The sequence below is a fragment of the Myxocyprinus asiaticus genome, chromosome 7 (genome assembly GCF_019703515.2).
Source record: "Myxocyprinus asiaticus isolate MX2 ecotype Aquarium Trade chromosome 7, UBuf_Myxa_2, whole genome shotgun sequence".
Taxonomy (NCBI): domain Eukaryota; kingdom Metazoa; phylum Chordata; class Actinopteri; order Cypriniformes; family Catostomidae; genus Myxocyprinus; species Myxocyprinus asiaticus.
The window spans coordinates 48,420,258-48,435,238 of record NC_059350.1 but is presented as its reverse complement, the minus strand read 5'-3'; the positions used below and the strand labels follow the sequence as shown (position 1 = coordinate 48,435,238).

Here is a 14,981-nt window from a genome sequence, read left to right as displayed (position 1 = left end):
TTCTGTTTTGTAAAATAAGAGAGAGAGAGAGAGAGAGAGAGAGAGAGAGAGAGAGAGAGAGAGAGAGAGAGAGGCAGTGCCTGAGCAATATACTGTACACTATGCGCTTTATTTTTAAGTCCTCTCATAAATATTCCACCCTGCCCCAAATTTACAATTGATCTGACGACAGTACAGCAACAGTGAGCCAATGGAAATCCAAGTTCCACTAGTTGAAACACTCTAGTTAAGATGGCAACATATCTCCAAAGACGGATTAATTGGAATCGTGTGCGAAAACAACAACAACAACAACAATCATAATAATAATAATAATAATAATAATAATAATATATGCTACATTTTTATGAAAACAAATATGCTCGCATTGGAGAATTCAGAGAGCTGCGAAGAAGATATGCAACGCGATACAAGCCGTACCACTCGCAATCAGTCCGGGGATGATGCGTACTTCGCGCGTCCGTTTCGCCGGTCCGCGCACTGAGAGAACGGAAAGACTTCGATTGCTTGTGGATACGTTCATAAATTTATGTCAATAAATGTCAGCTTGCCGTTTAAAATGGACATTGCACTGGCTGGATTTTGCCTGATTTTCCTAAACTTGCATTTTCCTCCTTTTTTGCCTGCTGACCGTCACGTTTCCATGGAGAGTTTGTAATACCCGGGCTTATCACGAACCACTTCACGGATAATTATCGCTTCAGTCCAGCTGAAAAGGAACCAGTGGTCTTCAAGGTTATGGATTGATCATGAGGTGTGCGAATTTACCACATTTAGGCGGGTAAGGAATATGGATTGCCCCGTTTTTTAATGCACCCCGATCTGTCCGTGGTGCTGAAATGCAGTTGCGCTGGCATAGGGTATTGGCAAAAGCTGGCTCTTAACACTTGTGCTGAGATCTTTTTGTGAAATATTCAATCAGGTATGCGTTACACAGCTTCATATACGACGCTTCAGCCCTTTTGAAGATCTTAAATCATGGATTGCCAACGCGTTCCTTTGGAAAGAACTCTGAACATATTTAGTAGGCACTGAATGCGCTCTTGTTTGAATTCGTGACATTATATACTCGTTTGTTTATTTATTTTTACTTTTTATATTTTCATTGATGGATAATTAATACCGCAGCGTTGACTCAATTAGACTTTTTAAGTCATATCGTCCCATGCATGTAGCATAGCGCATTATATTTATGTGCTTTATCATTGAATATGTGTGTGTTCATGCGTCCAAGTGTGTGTGTATTTGTTCGTGTCTATCTTAGAGGGCGCGAGCGCGAGCGCGCGCGAGATAGAGAGAGAGAGAGAGAGAGAGAGAGAGAGAGAGAGAGAGAGAGAGGTTGATTAGCATGGATACAAATGCTTCTGCACATAGCGGATGCTCAACAAAATGGTTTAATATAGTATTGTTTTGCGCTCCATCAAGATGGAATCGGGCTATAATCGATGACGTCGCGTTTTGCTTCTAATCAACTGGCGTCTTTGTCGCCTGAGGGACAAGATATGACTGTCACATAGCACTTACATTGAGGGAAATTCAACACAGGCACATTTGGAAAACATAGATGTGGTGTTGTTCACTCTGAGGTTTAACTTGGATACACGTTGAGAGTTGATAAAAACTGTCATCGGATATGTTGGGTGAGTAAAGGAAATGGCATTCCTGGTTTTCAATGTTTTGGGGATGTTGTGTCTCTGGTGATGGTGATGAAAAAATATTTGCATTTCATATTTATAGCAGTTTCCAGAGTGACAAATGATTTGTCGATGTTTGCCATCATTCTCAATGACAGACCTTCAAGTCCTTGGAAACCATGCAGATGTTTTCAATTTGTTAGTATATAAGCCTCCTGGTTTTACATTTTACCTCTTTGAGTTGATGTTGAGTTGAGGAAATGCATTCCCAAATTGCGCATTGGAGAGTGGCTCATATTTCTGCCAGTCAATGCTACTTTCATTTGCAAAGGAGCGAGAACGTTCTCTCTTCGTTCTCCCCAATGTGTCATATGTCTTCATAAATGTGCTTGAGTGTCCTGCTGAAACAGATTGTGGTTGTATCTGAAATATCATGGACATTTACATGATGTAGGATACATTTTCTTTCTCTCTTTCTTTTTTTTATTTTTGTTTTTGTGAATAAATCTATCGACTTGACATACTGTATGTAGATGAGAGCATTGATCTTGATTAGATAGAAAAATTCATAAAAAAAAACCTGAATAGTAATGGTAAATAATTTAATCCATTTACAAGCTATTGTATTGCAAAGTTTATAGGCTAAAGAACAGTGCACACTGTGCAACTATTGTTGCGTTAGATATAAACATTTGACTTTACACAAATGGGAAGGATGCTGATATTTATCTTTCTCATATTTTTGTAATGTCTTTGGACTGTCCACCATTTGATGTACATGTACTTTGCAGATATAGAGATAGTATGTTCATGTATCAGTCACTCATCCCATTTTTTCCCCTTTCTAGATGATACCACAAACTGCAACTGCGCTACAGTGAACCGGGCCATTCCTGCACAAGAAAATGCATATCTGGATACTGAAAATAATATTGCTGCTCACCACATCTCTGAGTCTGGTTGAGACGTATGACAATTATGGGGAGATCTGTAGGAATCTGTGCACTTGCGAGGAGAGGGAAGGTATTCTGACGGTCAGCTGTGAGAACCGAGGCATCGTGCGACTGTCAGAAATAAGCCCGGTGGTTTTTTCCATGTACCATCTTTTGCTGACGGGTAATTTATTGAAACGATTATCCGTCAATGACTTTATAAATTACACTGGAGTTACCATTTTGCATTTAGGTAATAATGACATATCGGAGGTGGAGACTGGGGCGTTTAATGGACTCCAAGGATTAAGAAGACTACATTTGAACAATAACAAAATAGACATGCTTAGGGACGACACATTTGTCGGACTCGAGAGCCTAGAATATCTTCAGATTGATTATAATTTTATTAGCACTATCGAACCGAATGCTCTAAGCAGGCTTCATCAACTGACTGTGCTCATTCTCAATGACAACTTGTTGTCTTCTCTGCCCACAAACATTTTCCGGAATGTACCTTTGACACATTTGGATCTCAGGGGCAACCGGTTGAAAATGTTCCCTTACATTGGACTTTTGGAGCATATGGACAAAGTAGTGGAATTACAGCTCGAGGAGAATCCGTGGAATTGTTCCTGTGAGCTCATTGCGCTTAAGGCTTGGCTCGAGAGCATCGCCTACACTGCTTTGGTGGGGGAGGTTGTTTGCGAGACTCCATTCAGGCTCCATGGAAGGGATCTGGATGAGGTCTCCAAGCAGGAACTGTGTCCCAGAAGGGCCATATCAGAGTATGAGATGCGCCCACCGCCCCCACTCAGCACTAGTGGCTATTTCCAGACCACACCGGCGGCTGTGACGGCATCAGCCACATCTTCGGCTGTTCTACGCTCCTCATCCAGGCCAACCAAGGGCACCCGCCAATCAAGCAAAACCAAGACGAAGCCCACCTCTCGAATTCCAGCCAACCCCTACAACTATGGACCCATCATTGCTTTTCAGACCAAATCTCCCGTGCCTTTGGACTGCCCCACCACCTGTACATGCAATCTGCAAATATCCGACCTGGGGCTCAATGTCAACTGCCAGGAAAGAAAGATCGAAAACATATCAGATCTAATGCCCAAGCCATACAATCCCAAAAAGATGTACCTTACGGGGAACTACATCCCTGTTGTACGTAGATCTGACTTTGTGGAGGCAGAGGGATTAGATTTACTGCACCTGGGAAACAATCGGATAGCACTCATCCATGATCGAGCCTTTGGGGATTTAATTAACCTACGTAGGTTATACTTGAATGGCAATTTGATTGATAGACTCACAGCAGACATGTTCTTTGGGCTAAAGAGTCTGCAGTACTTGTATTTAGAATATAATAAGATTAAAGAGATTGTAGGTGGGACTTTCCGCTTTGTGCCCAACCTTCAGCTACTTTTCCTCAATAACAATCTTTTGAAAACATTGCCAGGAGGCATCTTCTTTAGTCTGCCACTCTCCCGGCTCAATCTTCGCAGCAACCACTTTCAAAATCTGCCCGTGAGTGGAGTTCTAGACCAGCTGAAAGCGCTAGTTCAGATTGACCTGTTTGAGAACCCTTGGGAATGCTCTTGCGACGCAGTCGGCATGAAGATCTGGTTGGAACAGCTCAACACTGGAACGGTAGTCAACGATATCAAGTGTGTGACGCCCAAGAGGCTTGCAGGACAGGACATGAGGGTTGTCCCTTCAGAGCAGTTGTGTCCCGATTACTCTGACATCATTGTGTCCACTGTGGTTCCTTCAGAGGAACCTTTAGCAGATAGTATCACTACGACCAAGACGCCCCTAAGGTTCAACACCCCTTCCAGTAACGTTCCTTTGTCTGTTTTGATTCTCAGCCTCCTTCTTGTTTTCATAATGTCGGTCTTCGTGGCAGCCGGCCTGTTTGTGGTGGTCATGAAGAGGCGTAAGAAGTCTCAGAGCGATCGTAACAGTACAAACAACTCGGACGTAAGTTCTTTCAACCTTCAGTACAACCTCTATAGCAATCGCTCCGTCCCCAAGGTCAAAGCACCTGCAGGTCACGTCTATGAGTACATCCCGCATCCATTAGGTCATATGTGCAAAAACCCAATCTATAGGTCCAGGGAAGGTAATGCTGTTGAGGATTACCCCAACCTTCATGAGTTGAAAGTCACTTACAGGAGTAATACTGATGAAGACCAGGAAGTCACCTTGAGGAGTCCTACTTACACAGTTAGCACCATTGAGCCTCGTGAGCAGCCATCACCTGTTCAAGATGCGGAACACTTCTTCCGAGGAATTCTGGAACCAGATAAATCTCCATCGAATGCTGGCAACAGATTTGAATACAAGTACACTGGCCCTGTCCCGTATACATACCAACCAAACTTTGACGTCAGGCGCCAGTTCTTACATCCCGAAGGAATACGAGAGACTATGCTATACGGTACAGCACCAAGTACTGTCTTTGTGGAACCCAATAGAAACGACTATTTGGAACTAAAGGCAAAACTTCAAATGGAGCCAGACTACCTTGAAGTTCTTGAGAAACAGACGACACAAAGCCAGTTTTAAATCTTGATCTGTATCTAAATGCATTTAAAGCATTATTTCCCCTTATACTGACTCAAACTGGAGGGTGCCTTGGCACAAAATACAACAACTACAAAAAAAAATTATTCCAAACCTTCAGTGGGGTGTGCCGAACTATGTTACTTTAATTTCAGAATCACATGGTATTACAGAAATAAATAAATACGAATGAAAATATATAAATAGAGCTCACAGAACTTGGACGAAGGCACGAGTGATGTAAAACTGGTGATGCAAAATCTATTTTTTTAAGTCGAAGTTTGAATACACGTAAATCAGTGTACAGGTTAATCTCACCCAAATACATTTTCAGGAATATAATCATAAAAATATTGTGAATTTAAAGGGTTTTGTGCAGGGGGAGAGGGGTTTACAGTACATACAAGTACAAAAGAATAAAAAAAAGAAATACTTTAACAGAAATACTATACAGCAACGCATCTGACCGAGCAGGACAATTTCTCTGCTTTAGTCTGTAAGTAAGTACTGTATTTATTGGTATACTCTTTGCCATGTATTTTCAATTTTTTTCAATACTCATCAATATTATGTCTGTCATGTCCCATGATTTTCTGTACAAAACTTTTGTTTGTAGTTTCTGATCAATTACTGTAGCTTGCATTGTGCTAGTGGCTTTCTTTCTGCAGTGGCACACCCCAGCGTCGAAGAGAAATTCTGCATCATTTAACGATTTCAAAGTAAAAGTGTCTTTGTATGCTGTCTGCACTTTTTTTTTTTTTTTGGAAGATGGAAGGCCACAGGGTCTTCCCAGCTAACATTAGACTAAATATTATGTATTAAAAATGAATATATGTATTCATTCTTAATATGTATTTTTAATATCTTAATGAAATTCATAAATAATAACTGAAGTAATAATTATGTTGTGTAATACTGATATTTTAATGTAACACCTATTTTTATACAAGCATTCGCAAATCTCTTTCCCTTATTGTTTTCATCGTTTTGATTGCTTTGCACTTATGCACTATGTTGACCAAAATATGTTTATGTCATCAATAAATATGATGTCCGGTTTCCTATAGATCTTTGTTAGAAATTAAAATGAGTTGGATTACAAGGTGCCACCAGGTAACCAACAGTTGCAGGACCATTGCAAGCTGACAGCAGTTAATTCAATAGCTCAAATCAATACACCAAGCCGATACTCTGTGAACCTCTCAGCCCGAAGAGAGTTTGTGTGTATTGCTTTTATTCTAAAACCCCTACTCTTGTTGTGAGCAGAACAAACAATGCAACATTAAATAGGGTTAACTATTTTTATGGTTGCGCAAAAGTAATCAATACCTCATCTTCCTCGTGGTAATTATAGAGGTGAGTTGTTATTATGGACAGCTGAAATTATATTATTCTGACTTGAGTCAAGTGATTAAAAACATATATTTTCTGTATGCAAGCTGAATACAATATGGCAGAATGAGGGTCTGTATTATATTATTGCAGATAAAATGTTTTCTTTTTTTTTTTTTTTTTACTTTGAAATCCAATAACACTTTACAATATGGTTGTATATGTTAATGCACTATTTAACTCATATTGAACAATACTTTTGCAGCATTTATTAATCTTGGCAAATGTGCATTTCTAATATATTTAACATTAAACTTGGAATATGATAACATTAGTTAGTGCATTATGAACTAACATGAAAAAGTTATGAATGATAGTATATACTAATAAATTGCAAAACCAAGATCAATAAATGCTGTTAAATGTTTTGTTCATTGTTAGTTCATTATACCCAAATGCATTAACTAATGTTAAAGGGGTAGTTCACCCAAAAATGAAATTTCTGCTTTCTTCTACCAACCCATGTTGATCCAATCCTGTATTAATATTATTAGTATTATTTGGTTCTGTGGAACGCACAAGAAGATTATGAGCATATGTATGCCTCAGTCACCATTTACTTTCATTATGTGGTAAAAATAGTCAATATAAGTGAATGGTGAGGTAAACATTGTGCCTAGAATCTCACTGTGTGTTGCAAAGGAGCCAACAAAGTCAAAGGGGTTTGGATTTGGGGTTAACATAAGGATAAGTAAAAAAAAAAAGAGTCTGTTTGATATAGTGTGTTTAACTCAATAACATTAATATGTATAACTGCTGTAAAAATAAAAAAAAAAATTATATATATATATATATATATATATATATATATATATATATATATATATATATATATATATTAACATTTAAAATTATTGTATTATGAATTAACATGGAAAAACAATGAATTTTAAATAAATAGCATTTACTAAGATTAATAAATGCTGTAAAAAAAACGTAATAGTCCATGATACCTAATGCATTAGCTAATCTTACCATAAAGAACTTTATTGTGAAGTGTTTCCAGCAATCCTTACACCAAATATGGGCAGAAATGAGTTTTGATGCTACTTTGTTCTTTAAAGGTGGTTCGAAGGAACTTGTAATTTGCACCAATTTGCCTTCTGCACCATGATGGACTATAGTATTGCAAAAGCTGTATTTTGCTGGTGGATTTTAAATTGCTGTGTCGATTATTGAAAGCAAGCTTGGAGGGAAGCTGACCTGACCCTCTACTCAATGATAAAGAGGTCTGCTTTGTACCCAGTGCTTCACTAGACTCAAGGGTCCTATTCCACTTTGAGCTTGATGTAGATCTTTATATAGCTGTGGAAAATGAATGTTGCATCTGAGGATGAGGGGCTTGAATAATTTGGGTTACCTGAGAGCTTGTCTTTATAGGCTGAAGAGGGTGAATCGCAGAGTTGTAAAGGCACAAATGGCTATTATGAGAGGACGGAGCTTGACATACTGTTGCATACTGATGAGCTGCATAGGGATTTTCATGTTTCATGTAATTAATGTGCAAGGGTTGATTGTCAGGTGACCACTTTTTTTGCTGAAAGATGAAGTGTGTTATATATATATATATATATATATATATATATATATATATATATATATATATATATATATATATATATATATATATATTATACTCCTATACCAACTTAAGTTTTTATTTTTTTTATTTTTTTAGGACTATTAATATATGGTCTCCCAGCCTGCCTAAGCTGTTCAGTCAGGTTTGGGGAACTTTTTTGCTGGCAAGTCTAGGAGACCAGCTTTACCGATCAACCAGCTAAGACCAAGCAACCAGCTTAAGCTAGTTTTAGCTGTTTTGTTTTGTTTTGTTTTGTTTTTTGTTTTGTTTTGTTTTTTCCAGCAGGGAGAAGTAAATACAATTTTGCATTTAATACTGTGCATTATGTAAATCTTAATTATTCATTTTATTGAGTAAATATGTATAACACCACCTGAAAACAAATAAAATAAAATAATAATAAAAATGCTTAAACCAGACTTAACTGGTTAGTTGGTTTAAGCTGGTCTCCATGTCTTGGGAGGATTGGTGTTGGTGGATTTAGAGGAGTTTGGGGAACATTTTAACTGGTCAGGCTGGGAAACTGGCTTGCCAACTAGCTAAACCAACTAAGCACCAGCTTGGCCAGACATGGAGACCAGCAAAGACCATCATAAACCAGCTGAGACCAGCCAACTAGCTTTTTATTGTTTTGTTTTGTTTTGTTTTGTTTTTTCCAGCAGGGTGAAGTAAATAAAATGATTTGCATTTGGTTTTAGCTGGTCTCCCAGTCTTTTCCGTTGATTTTAGTTGATCATGCAGGGAGACCAGCTAAAACCATCATAAACCAGCTGAGACCAACCAACTAGCTTAGGCTAGATCTGTAAACTGGATTCAACCTCTGCCACAAGAAAACGTCTTATAAAATGAATCTGTGTCAGTGATATCTGCTTCAGAATGTCTAAAGCCAGGGATTTTGCTCTTCCATCATTGTCCAAAAAAAAAAAAACCCTGCAGTTGTTGCTAAAGCATGTTTAGGATGCTGTCCAAAATTTTGCAATTTTGTGCTGAAAGCTCCCATCCCTATTACCAAAATGATCTAAATTTCAATTTCGATCTAACTACAATTAGCTATTATTGAGTTTGGCTATGAGGTTATAAGGAAGGATGCATTACCTCAAAAGAGAAAGTTGCATATTTCCAAATCCACAAATGGCAAATGATTTTTCTAATCGGAATGATGTGCTTTGCGAGAGGTGTCTGGGGAGGCTACGATGTTTAATTTCCCGACTGATTATTTCACTTATCTCATTTTGGTGAGGGTGGGGGGCAGCCGAGAGGACCTGCGAGGGTGATGGCGTGCGATTGACGACATGTGCAAATGAGTTCAAGGAGCTTTGGCTAATTGAGAAGGCAGCGATGATATCTGACAGGCACCAATGAGTCTGTTGATTAGTTTAATCATGGTTTTAATGGAACTCTATGAGCCGTGGGGAAACGTTAAAGTGCGATAATTTCGCAGGTTGGGAGTCATTTTACGTCTCTGTAACAATGCTTGTTTGCAGTCTGGCTTGGTGATGTTCAAAGTCTTGTTTACTATTTTTTGCTAATTTGTTTACACACCTTTTCAATCTCATTGATTCCTATTATGCAGGACCTTTAGAACTCTGTAAGAAAGTTCAACCCAAAAAGAAAATTATATCATTATTTATTCACCTTCATGTTGTTTCAAACCCATATGATTTTCTTTCTTCTGCTGAACACAGAGATGTTTACCAAAAGGTAATGTGCATATGTGTAAGTGAATTGTGACTGAGGCTATTATTGCATCTAACATCACCTTTTGTGCTCCATTGAAAAAAAGTAATACGGGTTTGGAACAACATGAGGGTGAATACATGATGTCATAATTGTTATTTTTAGATGGACTATCACTTTAAACTAAATTAAAATACTTGTGTTGTGATTTAAGGAAATATTTTAATAAAATGATGTCAGCCCTATTTTATTTTATTTTTTTATTTTTTTTTACACAATGACAAGAAAATTAACAGGGTTACCATAGTTACCACTATTTTCCTTTTTATTATTATTATTATTATTATTATTATTATTATTATTATTATTATTTATTTCATTTTTTTTTTTTTTTACATTTTCTAACATTTCTATTGGAGAAAAAAAAAAAAAAAAAAAGATAAGGAAAGACCTCGGAGCCGTATTCACATAACATTCTGAAGAGAAAAATTCTTCTAAACTACTATTTTCTTCTTATTTTCTAACTTAAGAAAAACATAAAGAATATTTTGCATTACCGAAAAGACTTTAAGAATGTTCCTATCTGTTTTCATAAATCATCAACGTTTATAGCTAAATTACAAACTTCTTATAATTTATCCTTAGAACTTTCTTAATTTGTTCTCTTAAGAAGATTTTTGTGAATACGAGCCCCTGGAATATTCTTCATAAATGTCCGGCAACATGACAATTTATTACCATGCTATTTTGTTACAAGAAAACTATCTAATATGATTTACATCTTTAAAAATAGTGATACATATGTTTACAATATATAATAAGACACATTAAGACATAAAAATGTACTGCATAGTGTGAATGTTTTAATATTATTTTTATTATAATATTTATTATATTATAAATATATAATATGTATGTTTTATATAAATATATTATAACTATATAATATGTATTTTATAATATTTATTTGTATTTGTTTTATGAATTTATTTAGTTACAGTATTGTTATGTTCTTTATGTGGACATTTTGACCAAGTTAATGCAAAGTTTTGCATGGCTTACATTTCCGAAGTGCTATAAACACTGTATCTAATGTTGTTTGCATCCTCCAAAATTGCTGTTATTGTTTCTACTTTATTAATTTTGTGAACTGGATTATATTACTCAAGATATTGTTATGATTCACTTATTTCCATATACGCAGTGAAGGTTATGTAGGGCATGCAAAGCAATGCAAAATGGAAAGATATTGCTTTTGCACTATCATGCGATAGTAACAGCTAATGAAAATTATAATGCGTTGAATGATCTTGGGGCTTGTTCCTAATGTTTACCTTTCAAATCAAATAGAATCCAGTAGATTTGGACTGTGGACAAGACCTGATCTGGGTCCCAACGGGCCCCTAGAAGCAAATAAAATATGTGTATTAAGTATTCAGATGCAAACTTGAAAGAAAAGTAATAAAGAGTTGTGATCGTAGCCAAGTTTTAGGACACTGTGAGAAACAGTTAGCCTTGCTTATGGGCTGGTAATTGCCAAGGGTTACTAGACACTTGTTGGTTACTGGCTAGTCCAGCGGAAATTACCATAAACATTGTTAACTGTGTTTCACAAGACTGCATTCAAATATTTCAAATTACATCCAATGTTGCTTTACCCTCCTGGACTGATGTGGAAAATTTTTCTAATTAGTATGTTTTTAGTGAATTATCAGTTTTAAACCAGGAGTGAAAAGAGAATAACAAAGAGACAACAAAAATGCACCTCTCTGGGTGGTTAAATGTGCAAAAAATAACTAATTTGTTTTTGTACCAAATCCCTTTGGATTTCACTGGGCTAAACCAACAGCAAAGCATAGAGAATTAGAAAGGAGGGCTTTGCAAGAGGGCTAAATATCATTTTCAGTTTTCAGATAAGATTTAGTTTTGCATATACTAATTGCAAAATATTAGTACACTGTGAATATATGCCCAGTGGCAATGTATTTCTTTGTCAAACTCTTTGCAATTACTTGGATAAATTCCGGAGTTGGATTATGGTCCCAAAACATCCGTGTCCACGTCTTTCTGTTAAGGAAAAAACAGAAAAAGAAGCAGGTTATGAATGCTAAAATGAATGCTGTATGTGCACATGCATAATTCTGTTAAAAGGATATCACAAACCATTGACTATTCTCAAGAGTGTTTTCTCCAGTATGTGTGATGTTGCTATTTTTTTTTTCTTTTTTCTCTTCAGTTATATACAAAATTCTCTGCTCATGAATTATGTCACATGTATTTCAGTTCAGTCCTATGTAATAGCAAAAAAAAAAAAAAAAAACACTTTCATATGAATAGCACGATCTCATTATTATTCATGGTATTCATAGGTATAGTTTGATTCAAGCGCATGTTTATTTGTTTAGTTTGGACAGACACGTCCATACAACGTACAATATCAATGTACTGACAGCATCGAAAATTTAACACTTTCACATATGAAAAACACACAAATGTTTATGCAGCCTGATCTCATGAAACACATGTCACTGTGGTGATAGTTCTGCAAAAGATATGACTTTGTTCATTACACGTATCAAGGCAAAAGTCCACTGGGTGGCGCTAAAAGTGAGTTAAATGTTCTCCCAGACAGATGAGGTTTTTAAAGTTAATGCTCTATAAAGTTTTAAATCAATAAAACCTACCTCCCTACCCTAAACCTTTAACCTAAACCTAACCGATAGTGTCATAAAAAGCAAAAGTGAGATGAAAAATGCAATAGAGCTCAACAGTGTGGTTCCGGAAGTAAAAATCACATTAATTTATCCCATAGACAAATTGATTTTCTTCTTGTAAACCTTTAAAGACAGACCTTACATTGCTTAATATAATAAGAATAAAGGAGGATTATAAAAGATGAGCTATAACTTGTAAGAGTAAAAGGGAATTAGGATATTCACCCCTTCATACAAACAAGAACATGTACACTTTATGTACGAATACCTATGAATACCAATAAGATTAGCCTGATATGGGTGAGCAATAACTTTTTGTTTAGAGATCTGAAATGTCCTGTTGGCATTACAGTATCAAATATTTTGAGGTTCAGCCTTTTTTGCACTCTCTTATCAGTGCCTGTGACACCCTGATGGGCTGTGTATTGGTTCAGACATCATGTTGTATTTATTGCTGCAGAAATATTTTCGTTTGTTTGTTTACAAAACTGTGCCCACCGATAGGCAGTCACAGTAACCCTGTCGTTTGATAAATGGCAAGCGTAGCATTACCGACTCCCTGCTTCCTAGCCCTTATGATGTCGGGCCAAAAACAAAAAATACAACAGGCTGATGTATCACTCCTTGAGTGTTTGAAGGCATTTAAACTACATGCCTTACATCATAGTGACATTGTGTGATCTAAGGAATGCAGTGTTAGTATTTTCTACTGTCTTAATGCACATATGGATTGTGTTATATCCAAATTTGAGAATACAGTTGTTTTATTTATATTCTGAACCAACGTTTCGTAGGTGGATGATTATGAAGTTACATCAGCTCTTTTTAACAGTAGTTTGTTTCCCAGGGATCACATATGACATATGCCTTTATGCAATCCCATACAGCAATCTAATATGAAAATATATGCAAAACACATATATGAAATATATGTTCATGTATGGTATTAGCTGATATAAAAAGTAAAAAAGTCACATATTTACACATATATGCATTTTTTTTCCCCCCATATATTTAACATTTTCCCAAATTGTCAAATTTGAATATACGGTATGTACATACATGCATTATATATATATATATATATATATATATATATATATATATATATATATATATATATATATATATATATATATATATATATAAAAGCTAATTTAAACTTATAGCTAAAAAGTTAACCTATATATACAAGTTAAAAAGACCAAATGCATTGTCACATCCAATTGATACATGATCAGAACTGATAATGTCATGTTTTACCGAAAATTCTGCACACAATGTGTTATAAATGCGTGTTTGCACCATTGATTTTGACTATGTTGATTTTATAGTTCATGAGCAATTACTGTACCCTAAACTAGTGATTTCACTCAGGTGAAAAATGAAGTTATTATCAAAATTACAATGGGCAACACTTTATGATAACTACAAAGTATGCAATATTTGTAAATGATTAGTTTTTAGTTAATTCATTATGTATAAATTGTTGTTCCTACACACACACACACACACACACACACACACACACACACACACATATATATATATATATATATATATATATATATATATATATATATACACACATATATATATATATATATATATATATATATATATATATATATATATATATATATATATATATATATATATATATATATATAGATATAGATATAGATATAGATATAGATATACAGTACTGTGCAATAGTTTTAGGCACTTGGGAAAAATTTTGCATAGTGAGGATGTCTTCAAAAATAATGACAGAAATTGTGTGACCACCTTTGTCTTCAAAACAGCACCAATTCTCCTAGGTACACCTGGACACAGTTTTTCTTGATTGTTGGCAGATAGGATGTACCAAGCTTCTTGGAGAATTCACCACAGTTATTTTATCTATTTAGGCTGTCTCAGTTGCTTCTGTCTCTTCTTGTAATCTCAGTGGGGGGCTCTGTGGGGACCATGCCATCTGTTGCAGGGCTCCCTGTTCTTCTATTCTGTTCTATTCTATTTGCAAAATAAATGTTTATGAGTCTAAAATGTATATTTCCTATTGACACACTGAAAATATAAATAGCCATCTCAAGACGAATGTTTCTGTGAAGCATCTTATGTGCCTAAGACTTTTGCACAGTACTGTATATATATATATATATATATATATATATATATATATATATATATATATATATATATATATAGTTGTATATGTCAACATTAGTTAACACTGAACAATTATATTCTTATAATTTCACATTAATCAAAATTAATAAACTCTGTAAAATAATATATTTCATAACACATAATGCATTTACTAAGGTTAATAAATAGAATGTTATTGCAAGGGGTTACTGTAATTAGTTTGATTGTTTTTGTTGTTTTTTTGTCAAACATCTTGTTAACCATACATACAATAATGGATTTAATGTTTATGTACAAGATACCCTGATAAAAGGTTTCAATATAGCAT

General features: G+C 35.4%; 1 protein-coding gene across 2 annotated transcripts; it reads left to right on the top strand.

The window, feature by feature from the left end:
• The first annotated feature begins 288 nt into the window (after positions 1-288).
• On the top strand, positions 289-6,193 carry LOC127443494 (SLIT and NTRK-like protein 5). 2 transcript variants are annotated; one of them, XM_051702169.1, is made up of 2 exons: positions 289-781; positions 2,483-6,193. In XM_051702169.1, exon 2 carries the CDS (start codon positions 2,540-2,542, stop codon positions 5,141-5,143), a length of 2,604 nt encoding a protein of 867 aa, XP_051558129.1. In that variant the 5' UTR covers positions 289-781; positions 2,483-2,539; the 3' UTR covers positions 5,144-6,193. The 2 variants fall into 2 exon arrangements, with proteins under 2 accessions (XP_051558129.1, XP_051558130.1); XM_051702170.1 differs by lacking the exon at positions 289-781 and adding an exon at positions 1,273-1,640.
• The last annotated feature ends 8,788 nt before the right edge of the window (positions 6,194-14,981 follow it).

Excerpts from the sequence above, each read along its gene's own strand:
- LOC127443494 (XM_051702169.1), top strand. The coding sequence starts at position 2,540 with ATGCATATCTGGATACTGAAAATAATATTGCTGCTCACCACATCTCTG.